Below are 16,617 nucleotides of genomic sequence, written 5' to 3'. Positions count from 1 at the left end.
TGGTTTTCTAGAAAGTACTACACTAGATTATTCTAGATCCTTCATAACAGATAAGCGCCGCCCACAGTAGGTCAACGGACTTACACAAATAAAATGATTGACAGCGTGTGCACATGCATTACGCAGGGTCTCATAACATAATTAATTCAATTGAATTTTGCTCTTGAGCATTTTCTTTTTCTGTTTGATAACAGGAAGCACACAATATATGAGCCAACTCGCTTTATCAAATTGTGACCGATCTGTGCAGACTCCTAAAATAAGTTTACGTAAGGCACAATTTTCCGATCATGGTAAGCAGACTAAACTCAAGAGAAATAGGCCCAGCGCGAACATGCATGTGACGTGTGAATGAAGGAGACAACATCGCGCATCAAACGGGTGCTTAATGTTCGAAAGCGCGCAAGACACCATTCTATTTTGCGCATTTTTTTTAACGCGTATGACGCGCGCTCGGGCGCTCTTCACATGCCGCCACTGTCATTGTACGTCACGTAAAGAACGCAACGCAGCGCAACGAATGAGCGCATTTTTTTTCGGATACAACGTGCAGAAAAGAAAAAAAAAAATCAGAAACAAACAAAAGTATCTTGCGAGAAGAAGGTAAGAAATTTGCTCTGATATTTTCTACAACAATTTCGAAATAATTTGGAATCAAAGCAATTTTTCATGATGGTGATTTGCGGTGGTACTAAGGTTGAAATGGTGGAGTTTGAATCTCCGAGGGAGAGGGTAGTGCCGCAGCCGAAGCCCCGTAAGACCGGGGGCTGGCGCTCGTTCTTCGGTATGAAGAAGAAGCCCAACTACGGGTCCGGGGAAAAGTACAGGCGTAAAGGTTGGAAGGAGATCATCCCGGCCGAGATGTAAGTGACAAAACTTTAAGTGTTTTTTTTTCTCCTTCTTCTTCTTCTTTATTTATGCCATCAATGATAATCGTTTGTAAAATATTATATTTTAGTTTTTGCGGTTTAAGTCATTATTTTGTTCTGGAGAACCGTCTTTCTGAATTCAAAGCACAATAATAATTTCAAAGTATAATCAACACACGTCTTACTGATAGCAACATCCATCTTACTGATATCTGTTCAGCTGATATGGTTTCTCTGTTCAGCTGATATGGTTTCTTCCAAAATCGTAAACTTATAACCTAAAAAAGAATTTCCCGGTATATCTAGAAAGCTTTTTGAAATGAAGGGAGGAAGAGATACATCAAATGAGTTGTGTAATTGATGTCATTAAGCTGGACAGCATGGTTAAAGATACCACACGGACAAGTAAACTTGTACTAAGACTAAGTCGATTTGCTGATGCTCCAAGTTATGAAACAAGTTAAAATGAACTGTAACATGGTTTTAATAAAAATATAGGGCTACACATTTTCGACAGTTTAAAAAATGAGACACTAATAAGCCCATAATTCAGGTTTTGATAACACACAAGGTGATATGCATTTGTAAATTGTTTATCTAGAACAAAAACAACAAACAAACAACACCCCAACCCAACAAACAAACAAACAAACAAACAAACAAACAAACACCTCACCACTCGCCGAAAAAGTTAGATATGTACATAAAAACATCTTTTAACAATGTATAGTTAACTTATAATCATAAATCATATAAGCAAGTTGTCATCGTTACGCCAGTAAGTTGAGCTATTTTTTTGGAAATAATTCCCAAATTAGAACCGCCAACCCTGGACCCGCCGGTTCCGCTCCAGTGGCCGTCATCCTTGCCGTAGAGAAGAACACACGGTCAAAGAAGACCAGCCGTGTGGGCGTCCAGCAGGAAGACAACACTGCAAAGAGCGACGCTGCACTCATAGCTCTCTCCAAGCAGGTAGGACTAAATTATGTTAAAGGCACAGGACTTGATTTCACAAAGCACATTTAAAGACAGTGGACACTGTTGGTAATTGTCAAGACTAGTCTTCAAAGTTTGTGTATCTCAACATATGCATAAAATAACAAACCTGTGAAAATTTGAGCTCAATCGGTCGTCGCAGTTGCGAGATAATAATGAAAGAAAAAACACTATTGGTAATTACTAAAAATAATTATTATCATAAAACCTTTCTTGATTACGAGTAAAGGGGAGAGGTTGATAGTATTAAACATTGTGAGAAAATGCTCCCTCAGAAGTGATGTAGTTTTCGAGAAAGAAGTAGTTTTCCACGAATTTGATTTCGAGACCTGAAGTTTAGAATTCGAGGTCTCGAAATCAAGCATCTGAAAGCACACAACTTCGTTTGACAAGGGTGTTTTTAATTTCATTCATATCTTGCAACTTCGACTACCAATTGAGCTCAAATTTCCACAGGTGTGTTATTTAATGCATATGTTAAGATACATTAAGTGAGAAGACTGGTCTTTGACAATTATCAATAGTGACCACTGTCTTTAACGACTTTAAAAAACACTGTACACCGTTTTGCGCGAACAATGTTTTTGTGTGAAATATCAATAATCTTACTTATTAGAGAATTTCCATTTTCACAAACACCCCGACGTGGAGTACGTTGGAGCTTTTAGACTTTGATTTAAACCAAACTAATCCGCAGATGAGAAAGCGCGTGAGCCGTGGACTCCAGCGTCTGTTTTCCCGAGGCCGGCACGGGCAGGGGCAGGGGCACGGGCACGGGACAGCTCGATTGGAGAGCATTGCCGAGCAGGATGAGCCAGCCGAGGACACCAACGGATCCAAGAAAAAACACGGGTAAATAAAACATTCGTTATTCATCGTTTGTCCTCTAGTTACAACATAATTACCCATTCGAATCCCAGTGTTGACATATTCCACCTCACCCTTCCTGAGTTCAAACATCAGTGAAATCTTGTGAGTTTTTTTTATCTGTAAAGGGAGGATGGGCCCAGGGCCTAATTTCATAGAGCTGCTAAACACAAAAATTTGCTAAGCATGAAATGTCTTCCCCGATAAAAACAGAAAACAGGATTACCAGCCAAATTTCTATTTGCTACATAATGCTTGCTGCTGGTATTTAGCTTTTGTTTGCTTATCCTGAAAATCGCATGGAAATTTGGATGGCAAACCTGTTTTTATCAAGGAAGAAATTTCATGCTAAGCAATTTTTTTGTGCTTAGCAGCTCCATGAAATTGGGCCCAGAGTGTAACTTATGTTTTAACTATTTTGATGTAAGGTCATTTCGCCATTTTAATCATGTCTATGGTGCAAATCATTAGATGATTAGTGAAATGTACGAATTAAAACAGCATCAAACAAAGGATAAAATAGAAAAAAAAGCATTTAAACAAATACAAAATATATAAGAGAAAACCACCCGCCAAACTAAAAAAGAAAAGGAAAGAACAAAAATAAGGGAAATACACCCCCCACAAAAACAACAACTACAACAAACAAACAACAAAAAACTACAGCAAAAAAGATACACTGGATATCCTCAGCACCAGAGAAGCAGATCAGTAGAAGTGGCTTATTTTATTTGGATAACCAGCTAAATAATTGTTAAAAGTCTGAATTCAGATAAAGGTCTACATTTTCTCCTTGGTTTACAGTGAACTCGATGGAGCCGGTTCCTCCATGAAGCTGCCTGTCTGCAACATATCCTTCTCGTCCATCAAGATCTCACCGAAGACATCTCTTGAGATAGCAGCAGAGTCTGAGGCTGCCAAGGTGGCGCCGAAGAGTCAGTTTCCCGAGCCGATATTGGTGGCTAACAAACCGCCATGCAAGCCGGACATGAAGGTCGAATCCCGCAAGTTCAAAATTCGCGGGACTCACGCGTAAGTTGCTACGCCACAATTCTAAATTTGTAGATGATTTAACAAAAAAACACTCAACTACCGCAACTATTTGATTCCATTTAATCACAATATTTAGACGCTTTGTGTTTGCAACAGTGTTTGTTTTTTGCATAGTTATGATAAAGATCGAAAATGGCAGCCATTATGAACGCCATCTTGGATTTTGGAACCAGATGGAATTTCGAGGACTTCTAGTAGGCTATGTTATTCTATACAAATTCCTGGACCTATCCTGAAAAATGATAACAATGAGCTATTTCTAGGTTATACTCTTAGCCCCCCCCCCTTAAAAAAAAAAAAAAAAAAAGTATTCCTTATAATCAGCTTTATGAAATTGGTCCCAGGATATTTACATTTCTCCAGAACAGGCAAGCAAAGAATTCCGAACAAAACACACACTTGAAATTATAAACAGGTTATTTGCTTAGCAGAATTTTTCATAGTTAGTAAGTTCTGCTTAAGAAGCTCTCTGAAATTAGACGCACAAGGAATTCTCCTCTACCAGAACACCCAAGCAAACAATTCTGTGCAATCAACACACATAAAATTACAAAAAGGTGATTTGCTTAGCATATTTTTTTCGAGTAGTAGTTTCTGCTTCAGCAGCTCTATGAAATTGGACACAGGAAACTTTCCTTCCAGAACAGCCAAGCCAAAAATGTCGAGCAAACAAATCGGTAATTCAGAAAACAATTTATGATATTTTGTCTGCCCTTCTTCATCACAGTGAGGTCACCGTCCGATGCATCATGGTCAAGGAAGCCCCTGGCTACACTGATCTCCTCGCCAAACACAGACAGTCTGCCACCACAGCCACTCCTGAGGACAATGCTCCTCCACAAACCGCACCAATCACTAAGGACGACAAGTCCGAGCTCATCGTCGAAGACATCGAGAACTTCGACAATGAGTAACTCAACAACATCAACAATGACTGTTCAATACTCGAATGGGTAAGTTTAGAGACTTTGATAAATGGACCAATCACCCTAAGACAAAAATCTGCTTAAGAAATTAATTGCACACTGAAAAGGGGTAGCACACGTTTGTCCTCGATCCAGTAAGCAGACGTAGAGTTCCACGCCGCGTTCCTACATCCCATAGGTCGTACTTGATAACTTCTTTTCAGAACTAAGTGCTCTCTCGAATTTCTAAAATCTACTCCGCGGCAGTAGAATAAATAGTAAGACAAGTTCTCAAGAACATTCAACAAAGCAAAGTTGATACACCAGTTCTCAAGAACATTCAACAAAGCAAAGTTGATACACCATGGTGTAACCACAGACTGAATATGCATTGGTACACAACCTATTAATATAATGTCTTATACAGCGCACGTACCTACCAACAAGGTACTCAACGCGCTTAGTATAATATTAACGAAAATTGAAGTTATGAACTGTGAGACCTCATTATGTAACACCTTGGGTTTACAAAGTCCTGCGGCGCATTCAGCACCCACAGCCAAGAACACAGCCAAGAACACAGGGGCGAACCCTTCTCTTAGTGCACTGGGTTCTTTTACGTGCCTACACAACACACCGGACCAACGGCTTTACGTCCCATCCGAAGGCCGAAAAAGGACCAGCGCAATGCCTCAGAACCAATACACACATAAATCATTGCACGGTTTTCAAAACTTGCAAAAACATTCGCAGGTTATTCGTATGAAGCGTCTTGAGGTAGAAATATTGGGTGCGTTCGTTTAGCTTCCCTGGGTCGACCCCGATGTGTGGCGGTTTTTTTTTCCAGGACGAACGTGGGTAATTATCTGCACACCTTCGTCCTGGAAAAAAACAAACATTCACACACCGGGGTCGACCCAGGGAAGCTAAACGAACGCACCCTATTTGTTCTCAGTATGCTCTTCGGTGTGGCTTACTTTTTCCGCCCCTTTTGATCACCACACAGCTAATGAAACCATTCTCAGTACTCAACATGCCATGGAGTCTGGCGCCATCTACGACGAAGCAGCATGCCGAGGAACCACAAAATGACCAATAGAGTCCTCGGCCGTGGAAGATCTTCATCTGACCCCATGCAGTGTGGATGTGAGGATGGTTTTGTTCGCCATTGAAATTCCAGAGAGGCCGCGTCAAGAGCTAAACCTGCTGCTGGCATGACAACAGCGGCATGATTTTAGAAGGTTATGTTTGTTATACAAGTAATTAAAATGGTTATGTGCTTACTGGTGGTGAAGCAATATCAAATAGTTATTAAGAAAATTGCGGATCAGGAAAAAAATGCTCAGCTTCTTTTCAAAGGCTACCAGTCCATTCTTCATATCCTTCCTTAAAACTTGGCTGGTAGCCTGTCCAAAAAACTTTGCTTAGCATGGCGGTTTGCTTGGTAGCTGTTTTGATGTTGGCTCACTTTGTCATGAAGCTCGAGTGTACTTTTGATATGAGTCTTTATGTTATGTTCATCCTTCACGGGAGCTAGGGATCGTGTACAGAGACCAACTTGGGTGTGATTTGGCACAGTGTGAAAGCCCGCGTGCCTGGGTTTTTGGCGGGATTTCGTTCGACCGTGTAGGCCAAGAGGTTTGCTCTCTCGTTTCCGAATAGTACTTTCTGTTCAAGTTTGGATATGGAGTGATTGTGGAAGAATTGCGTTTCGGGTTCGAAAACTGGAAGCAGTTTTGAAGCAAGTTTTTTGGACAGTATGTTTATACGATTCCAATAAATTCCCAAATGGGGCACATAATTGGCTACTTGTACCCCTTTGTGCGTTCTAGTGGGACTCAATGCAGGGAGTTTTTTTGGAACAATTAAATGATTTCAAAAAATTTCCGAAGAGAAGTACATCATTTGCTACTTGTACCTCGTTGTGCGTTCTAGCTTGCGTGACTTTATGCAGGGAGTTTTTTGGGACAATTATATGATTTCAATCAATTTCCGAAGGGGGTACATAATTGGCTACTTGTACCTCGTTTTGCGTTCTAGTTAGACGCATCTTTTGGTGGGACTTCATGTAGGGAGTTTTTTGTGAACACTTATATAATTGCAATATACTTCCGAAGGGGTATATCTATGGCTACTTGTACCTGATGGGTGTGTTTGAGATTGAGGAAACGCATCTATCTGTGTTTGTGAGAAACATTCAAAGGTGATCTTTGGATTGAGATGTTTGGCCGCGGGAACGTCAAACATTGATATGTTTTGGGAGTTTTTTGGAACAGTTTTATGATTTCAATAAATTTCCGAAGGGAGGTACATCATTGGCTACTTGTACCTCTTGGCGCGTTTTAGGTTGACGAGACGCATCATGTGTTTGTGAGAAACATTCAAAGGCTAACTTTGGATTGAATTGTTTGGTTGTTGGGACGTCAATCAATGATCTGATGTGGGTAGTTTTTTTTTAAACAATTTATGATTTCAAATAAATTTCAGAAGGGGGGTACATCATTGGCTACTTGGACCTCTTGGCGCGTTTTAGGTTGACGAGACGCATCATGTGTTTGTGGGAAACATTCAAAGGTGATTTTTGGATTGAATTGTTTGGCTGTTGGAACGTCAAACAATGATCTGAAGTACAATAAGGTGATGAACGGTTTACCTTTTGACTTGGGGAAGTTTTGGGGAACAAACCGTTACGTCTGGGGTAAACAAACGTAATCGTTTGGGCGAGAGGGTCGAAGACCTTCGGTGGGTATTGGGAAAAATTGCCCGTCAGGGAGGGTGTTTAAACGCTGCAACATGCGTGAACTTTGGCATCTGGCAAGCCGAGGTTTGCCCGCGTAAAAGGTGATGGATGGTCTGCCATTGGACCAACATCAGGGGACTGGTTAAAATCCTGTAGTAGCCGTGTACACAACAAGTGTTGTGGTGTACTACATGGTGTGCAAATGCATTGATAAACCACTCGACCACCGTGTATAAACGAGGGACTATTGCAAGTCTACTCTTGCAGTGGATAGTGGCACAACCACTGCCAAGTTTGGACGTGAAATATTCAACCACTCGATCATCGAGTGATGGGGGATTGGCGGCCATTTTGAATCGTACAATCGCAGCAAAATCCAGGTGTAGCCCAAATCCTTCAAAACCAAGTCAACTTTAAGTTTAAAGTTGAAACAGGAGGTTAATGGTCAGACCAAGACCCATTTGTTAGTGTTACTCTCTTAAAATTGACATTGTTGAATGAGCTCTTTAAAGCTCTGCTTGGTGACGACTTTTCATCGAGTGTGATAGAGGGAAGTTAAATAAATTCGGCAATTGTAAATTTAACTTAATCATCACTTGATGACGGCTTGTCACTGAGCAGAGTTTTCAGGGGGTGGTTGAAGAATGCCGTTTTTAAGGGTGTGTGGCATATTAGCGAATTAAATCATAGCACTATGAAATGTTCAATTTGAGTGGTGAGACGTATTGGTTGTGGGAATCGTGGTGTAACTCGAGGGGTTCGATCTACGTGCGGTGGCCGTCTTTGAGAGAATGTCCGGGGCTCGGTGACTGGACACTACTCTCGGAGGTCGTGATGGGTAAAAGGACGCAGAATGTCCGGGGGATCGGTCCGGTGGAGCGCGGTGGATTGGGAAACTGGAAGCTGGATACTGGAGAATGAATGCGTGGCGCGTGGTTCTCACTGTCGCACGGGGTCGGTTGCGGGTGAGCGCGGGGGACGAGAAAATGGGATGGGGCACGGAGCGTCGCGATGACCCGTGATTTACGGGGACGGGTTGGGTGGAGAAGCCCAACTACCGGGGAGGAGCAGGCAACTTAACGATAGTTTGGGCGGGAAACCATATGTCTCGAGGACACTGGGATTCGATAGTTTCTCTGGTAATGCATATGGGATGTCATATCTGAATATTATTACTATCTTTAGCTGACTTAACTCTCATGGGCGAATCCAGAATTTTGATTTATCACTTTGCTCATATGCTGCTAAAATATGCCCTGCAAATTATTGAACTCAAAATTAGTACCGACAGGCCCACATATTAGACATGTTAACATCAGATGTACACATCAGTTAGCCACACAGTCAAATGCAGCAAGAAAGTCAACAGCCACAGCCAATAACAAAAAGTCTAAAGCCACAGCCAATAACAGAAAAGTCATTAGCCACAACCAATAACAATCAAGAAAGGAAAAAGTACAGTCTTAGTTTATGTACAATTATGTTTAAAACCATGCACAAACTTTTCCTTAAAATATATTAAAACAAGTAAAGTAGAGTTACCGCACTAATCCCTCTTAAGTTTATCTGAAGTTCGCCCTTATACATTAACAAATCGACAATTCCCCTCTGGAAAATACATCTCAGTTAAAAAAAAAAATTAAAATAAAAACTACAAAACTGTAGGACACGAAATCCAGCCAAAAATAAATAACATTGACACCGATACACTTTTAAATAACGAAGATTTCTGTTTTTTGGTTTTTTGGTTTTTTAAACCAACATGGTACAATGAAGTAAGATCAACATTTCCCTTATAGGAACAAAATCAACAATCAGCATAATAACGTAAGTTATGACATTATCAAAACACCCCCAACTTATGATTACAATAAAATAATCAACAGCCACAGCAAATAAAATAACAGTCAAAAGCCCCAGCCAATAACAGAGGAGTCAAGAGCCACGGCCAATAATTTACCAGTCAATAGTCAAAGCCAACAATGGACCAGTCAGTATAGAAACAATCAATAACAACCTGAGAGTCCAAAGCAACAGCCAATGAAAGGAGAGTTGAAACCAACGGTTCTTTTCAGAACCACCCCGACTCATTTAGAGATTGTCATTACATGGTGTTACCGCAAACCTTTACTACATCGTATTCCAACCATGCAAAATTGTTAATCCTAAATATTACTAGCCAAGTACAGAACAGTAAACATTCATAGCTAAAAATAAAATGGACCAGTCAGTAGAAACAACAAATAACAGTCGAAGGATCATTAGCCACAACCAAAACCAGAAGAGTTAAATATAGCCAACAACAGCCCAGCTAAAAGCAATAGCCAACATCCGAATAGTCAAAAGCCATAGCCAACAACATAACCGTCAATAGACAAAGTTAACAATGAACCAGTCAGTAGAAATATCAATAATAATCGAAGAGTCAATAGCAACAGCCAGTAACAGTTAATAGATAGCCAATAACGGAACAGTCAAAGGCAAAAGCCAAAAACAGAACAGTCAGTAGCAGTAGCAGATAACTGACCAGTCAGTAGAAACTGATACCAGCTGATGATTCTAGCATTAGGCACAGCCAATACCAGAAGAGTAATGGATTGAAAATAAAAACAGAACAGTAAAAAGACATAGCCACGGACCATTCCGTAGAAACAAGAGAAGTATATATACGGAGGAACTTAATTAGCAAAAAGGGCCAACCCTTGTTCACAACAATTTAACTATTGGATAAATACTACTGTACCACCTATAATCGACGCCCATTTAAACTATACTTCTGACAGTTTTCAACTTGAAGTTTTCTAAATCCAACAGATAAAGTATTTGCTTATTTGTTTATCACTCCATTTGGAAAAGATGCAACAATGTAAACAATAGTTGAGAAGTCCTCCTTTTTGTTACCAGCTTGTTTCAAAATCACGAAATCTTTAAGAAATCAAACAAAAACTGTCCTAAATGCTTGGAGAGCTTCTTCTAAAAAAAAGAAATTTAGGCCAACGACTTTTTCAAAGTTTTACTCTAAGGTTTAAAATTTCAAAATTGAAAGGATGTAAAAAATAAAATATACATTCACCCTTTGGTAACTTTGTTCATGCAATCCATTCACATAAAAAAGTTAAAAAAACACAATAATTTATGTTCACAGCCTCAAAACAATATATGTTGGGCTCGTAACAAAAGCATTTCATCGGTAATATTTTGCCACCCGTCTTTAAAATTCTGGGTTCGCCTCATTTCTTTCTCCATAATTTCCATAACACTTTCTTTCTATTAACTACCATCACCATTTCTTCCCTCCCCTTCTCCCACTCCTATCAATTCAAACTTCGCTCTTATCTTTATTTTCATCTTCCATCATGCTTCTTCTTTTCTCAAATATTCTTTCTCCGTACCCGGTCATTTCATTTTAAAATGTGAGAGTTTCGACGATGGGTGACTACTCCAAATTGCTCTGCTGTTTGTGCAACGTTATCTGCTGCCACCAAACGGAGAGTCGAGCTGGCATTTTATCAACAATTGAAAATCTTGTTTCTGAAATGACACAGACAATCTTTTCCAAAGATACTGACATAATTATTTGAGAATACAAATACCGCTAAGAAATTCTGAAAAGTCATTCAATAATAAGTTGGATTTGGGATAATCTACAAATCATCAAAATATTCTGACTCGGCTCTCATTTGGAAGTTGCAGATACCGTTTTATCAAAATATGTGTTAATTTGTCAATGAATTGGATGATGACTGCAAGACGAGGTAAGTTTCGGTCTTAAGTTTGAAATCCGTTTTAAAAGATCTGTAATTCACTTGAAGTTGTTTGTTAACAAATGTAAAGATTTCGTAACTGCGAGATCGACGAAGCCTACGAACTAAACCTCCATATTACATTTGAAAAGGAGTTGATGGAGGAAAAGACTCAAACATTTTTTTTTTAATGATGTAACGTTCTGTGTGATCAGGATAAATCATCAGAGGACTGACCTGGATAGATAGAACTACTCGGTTTACAGGGTTGTAAATACGTTCGTTTATACCTCTGTTAACAAGGTAAGGACTGCCGACAAAACTAGCTTTTCAGACTAGAATCCTCCCTCATGGGCTTCAAGAACACCAGAAAGTAAAAGTCCACTTTTTGTTTCACGAGTCCACCTTTTAAGATGAGAATCTCATAGATACACGATTCGACAGATCTGCAACCCACCTCAATTCGTTTAACCATAACACCCACGACAGAAATACAAACGTCACAGAAAAATCCAGAGATGTGCCGTCCAAAGGTAAGAATGTTTCTTTTTCAACTTTTGAAATCTCACTAAAAACTAAACCACAAGGGAAACTGACCATCACATTTCAGTACATCGCCACATGGTCCCCGACAGAGGTAGAAATTTTACTGACAAACCATCAGTTTTATCACCCAAAGGTAAGGATGTTTATCAAATTTTAAAATCTCTCAAGCTATCACCTTTAAGTCCATCAACACTGGTCCCCTTATATTCAAACGGTTACAAAGTTCACCAGCTAATACCCAACACACCCCAATATCATAAAGACAGCACAAAATGGCGTCTCGGTCGAGACCACCTAAGCTAAAGCACAATGACAGGTAAGCTACAGAACCCAACTCGTCCATCTAGTTCATAAGGAGGTCCCAGTAATGACAACACCATCCTTTGACTGTGTGGTAGAACCTTAATACAAACAAATGAATATTCATGATATTCACTGGTCACCTGGTCCACGTCACCTCTTGCTCGATAGACTTTTGGTTGAAAAAAGAAAATAGGTTTGGACTAGTTTGTACACCATTTTTTCAACTGGTAAGGTTTGCAACGTACTCATACCACATGTAGGAAGATTGTGCATTTGTTGATGTACGGTAAGTTCATCTTTAGATTTGCTCTGTCCTGGGTAAATCAAATATGGGGAAATATAATATGTGTGGATAAACATCAACAATTACACGAATTAACTGGAGCTTGGCAACCACTTTCATCCTGGGGAAACCATCACACCATACTGTAAAGTCAAGGTAAGTGATGTTTAAACCATCCTCTTGAGATAGCATCAATTCACAAACGAAAAGTGAGCAGTTATTAATGTTAATCACATTGTCCCAAACTTAACACATCGTCACCTGTAGCACTGCAACTTTTTCAGGAGAAGTGTTGGTTCCGAGAAAAGACCAGTGTTGTCTTGACGTTTCGAATAAATATTCTGCTTGTCTACAAACATCACTTCTCTGGTTCCTGATACCTTCTAGGTTTAGAAGTAGTTTGGCCTCCTTCACAAAGTTTTTTTTCTCTAAAAAATGTCCGTTGGGCTGCAAAAGGTAAGTCTCGAACGTGTACATGGGGGATGAGCAACTTCCTATTATCAAGGTGAGCTTCGCACAGTCATCAAAGGAGATTGGAGCAGGCAACTTGTCTCGAACTCCCACAAACTCGACACTTCTAGCTACTATTCATACTGGGCATCCCAGGTGCATTATTGGCGAGTCTGTTGGAATTAAGGTGCATCTCTGGGTTTCAAAAGACGTAGGTTCCCATCCCACATCATCGTCACTTTGCTTGCACAATCCGGCAGTTGATCTTCTTCATACACGGCTCTCCAAATCGTCCCATACGGGTCCCTCCAATTCCCACTCCACTTTCTCGTCCCTTAAACTCATCAACAACAAGACACCGGGGGCAGTGAGATATACACGCACCGCGCAAACATTTTTTAGTATCAAGTTCCCAGTTGCCCGCCATCGCGGTTCGATCGAGCTGATCGACCGTACAGTCTGTGTCCCTCATCACGCTGCGAGAGTCGTTCCAGCATCCGAGTCCGGACATTCTCAAAAAGAAGACGATCGTTGCATGTAGATCCAACCCGTCGAGTTTATACATCACCAGTCTTCCCATAATCAAATCCCACAACTCAAATCACAACAATATTTCATAGTGCAAGACCTCTAACATGCTGTTTTCACACTAGGCCAAATTAAAAAGATCTGTCACGCCCAGACAATATTGCTAAGTACATCGATTTCCTAGGCAAAAAAATTGCAGGGACCAGGCTAACCACTGGAAACAATGTCTGGTAACCTGTCTTTGCTTAGCAAATCCTTCATGTGCTTAGCAATTTTGTTTGTGCAGAAGCAGCTCTTTGAGATCTGCCCCAATGCAAAAACGCATGTATGTTTCGTGGTGGTGAGCTTAAGAAGGGTTTTGGTTGCACCTGCCATTTTGGTGAGCAACAACATTGTATGTCAAAGGGGATGCAGTACAGGGGGTTGAGTGCAAATAAGTTTGCACAGTTGGACTAGTGTTACTTTGTGATGATCACTCTCTGATCACGCAGTTTGGGTTCGAGGTTTTATGGCATTCTTAGTCCGTTTAGGCGAGTCTAGCGCCAGTGTAAAGATGGCCCTCATCTAACGTTGGTTAGGGTGATGGTAACTCTTAACAAGTGTTTCTTGGGGTCGAGTTGACGATGACGCTATCGTGTGGCGATTCAGGTTGAGAAATAACTCTCATCTAGCGTTACTTGGGGTTTATGTGATGATAACCCTAATCTAACGTTGGTTAAGGTGATGGTAACTCTTATCGAGCGTTACGTCAGGTCAGGGGACAAAGACGCTATCGTGTGGCGTTTCGAGTGGAGGAGAAGTTCTTAACAAGCGTTACTTGGGGTTTATGTGATGATAACCCTAATCTAACGTTGGTTAAGGTGATGGTAACTCTTATCTAGCGTTACTTGGGGTTTATGTGATGATAACCCTAATCTAACGTTGGTTAAGGTGATGGTAACTCTTATCTAGCGTTACTTGAGGCGGGGTGACGATAACGCTATCGTATGGCGTTTCGAGTTGAGGAAATGTCCTTAACAAGCGTTACTTGGGGTTAATGTGATGATAACCCTAATCTAACGTTGGTTAAGGTGATGGTAACTCTTTCTAGCGTTACTTGGGCTTTATGTGATGATAACCCTAATCTAACGTTGGCTAAGGTGATGGTAACTCTTTCTAGCGTTACTTGAGGCGGGGTGACAATAACGCTATCGTATGGCGTTTCAGGTTGAGGAACTGTCCTTAACAAGCGTTACTTGAGGTTAACGTGATGATAACCCTAATCTAACGTTGGTTAAGGTGATGGTAACTCTTATCTAGCGTTACTTGGGGTTTAGGTGATAATTACCCTAATCTAACGCAGTTTGAGTTTGGTTTGCTAGTAACTCTAATGGGTTACTTGGTGGAGTCAGGGGATGAACTCCGATCTTGCAATGATTGGGGTCGAGGTGATGTTAAGGATAACATCGCACGAGTTTTGTTGTGTTCAAAAATGCATTTAGTTGCGAAATTGAAATGCAATTTTTACAAACTTGCTTGCTATCCTGACTCGGACAAAATTAAAGAGCAACATTCAAACCACACGGCTTTCAGTGTCTTGGGCTTCTGTCCGAAACAGCGACCCCAGGGATGGCTATGGCCGAATGCAGCAGTGATAACATTAAAGAATAGGACTTTTCAGCCACTTGGCCATAGCTAGCCAACATCACTGGGGAACTTTGGGGACACTAGGTGGCGGCAGACTCATCGGGTAGAGTCCTTGAAAATGCGAGCATGCTCAAAGGACGGAGACAATGGAAATTTACCTGATAAGTCTGCTGCCACCTAGCGTTCCAAAGTCTCCCATTCGGACATGGATTGAGTTTATATCAGTTTCCCTGGTGGGCGGTCTCTCATCGCGTCGAAGCATAACTAGGTTGTTCTCTGTACATTTTCGCTGGTTCCCGTGAAGTATGGATGTATGTATTGAATTTTTATCACAGGTGCATTCGAGCTTAGGAAAAAAGGTATAGAGTGACCCATCGGTTGTAATATCTTATCGGTGTAACGGTGAACTAGGAAAGAAGCACCAGTCATGCACAAAGAACCAGAAGACTCAACAAAAACATCTGTTGATAAGGGTTACATGTAAGGATTTAAGAAGTATAGTTGAAGAACAAGACAGTAGGGAACCTCTCGGAATTATTTAATAATTGATATCTTTCTGAACTCTAATATTGATCGCAATCGATTTAGGTATCAATTTGCCGCTCATTAATGAGTGGTTGGGAACAAAATGTGACATTAATTCAACGTTCATGGCTAAAAGTTGAAACAAACGATGTCACAATTATTATTATACAAAAACAAAATCTGGACATAATTTTAAAAATTGACTTGTGTACAACCCACAGTCAATATAGGAAGAAGTCACAATCGTTACTGGTTTTACAGCGTTTTCCGCACAACACTGTGATTTTTTTAATACCGAAACGATAAAACAAAATCTGGACATAATCTGACTGGTTTAAACCACATTCAATATTTGGGGGAAAAAAGTCAAAATCTTGACAGCTTTCACAGCGGTTTCTACACAGCATCATGAAATATTATTTCTCTTGTTTATACTAAAATGATAAACAAATCCTGGACATAATCTGACTGGTGTAAAACCACATTCAATTTTTTGGGGAAAAGTCAAAATCTTGACAGCTTTAACAGCGTTTTCTACACAGCATCATGAAATATTTATCTCGTTTATACTAAAATGAAAAAAAAAAAACACCTATTAATCTGGACATAACATAATCTGACTGGTGGTATAAAACCACAGTCAACTTTGGGAGAGAAGTCAAAAGTTTTGGAATTTTTTTTTATACTCAAACGATCAAACCACTTTCATGCCATCTCAAGCAATGGCTAAATCCAAAAACAGGATTGAATTTTCTCAGCTTTTTGATTGGAAAAAGTTAGACCGGAATCATTGTACAGAATGAGATCAAAATAAGAATTTAATCATTAAAAAAAACAAAAAAAAAACTTTGTACTTTGTACATAAAAACCAAGGTGCCGACTATGGCGAATAAAATATTTAAAATCTACATTCCAGTGTGTTTGCAGTTATTGTGTTTGTGTCATCACGGATAAAGTTAGAACCACTCACTCCTAAAAGACAGTGTTGAATTCACACTTTAAATAGGGCGGCGACTAGTGACTACAATAAATGAACGTTCACATTCTGTTAAAGTTAAAGCGAATGCCATGCCACCCTATACAACTTGCAGTCAACCAGCCCCAGACAATCTCCATAAACAGATGATCCATCTTTCAGTTTTCCTATCATGTTCCTGTGGATAGTGAGTAAGTTACAACAAGA

At 40.1% G+C, this 16,617-nt stretch overlaps 2 protein-coding genes across 3 annotated transcripts in view; one reads left to right on the top strand and one right to left on the bottom strand.

The window, feature by feature from the left end:
* Positions 1 to 16,617, bottom strand: part of LOC139945462 (phospholipid scramblase 3-like) — a 99,861-nt gene that overhangs the window by 1,867 nt on the left and 81,377 nt on the right. The window lies entirely within an intron of this gene.
* LOC139945225 (uncharacterized) lies at positions 595 to 16,301 on the top strand. The gene is made up of 6 exons (XM_071942534.1): positions 595 to 863; positions 1,688 to 1,841; positions 2,563 to 2,717; positions 3,537 to 3,764; positions 4,513 to 4,738; positions 5,697 to 16,301. Exons 1-5 carry the CDS (start codon positions 670 to 672, stop codon positions 4,697 to 4,699), a joined length of 918 nt encoding a protein of 305 aa, XP_071798635.1. The 5' UTR covers positions 595 to 669; the 3' UTR covers positions 4,700 to 4,738; positions 5,697 to 16,301.

This window comes from Asterias amurensis, chromosome 12 (genome assembly GCF_032118995.1).
Source record: "Asterias amurensis chromosome 12, ASM3211899v1".
Lineage (NCBI taxonomy): Eukaryota > Metazoa > Echinodermata > Asteroidea > Forcipulatida > Asteriidae > Asterias > Asterias amurensis.
The sequence above is the reverse complement of the archived record's forward strand: the minus strand, read 5'-3'. Positions and strand labels throughout refer to the sequence as shown.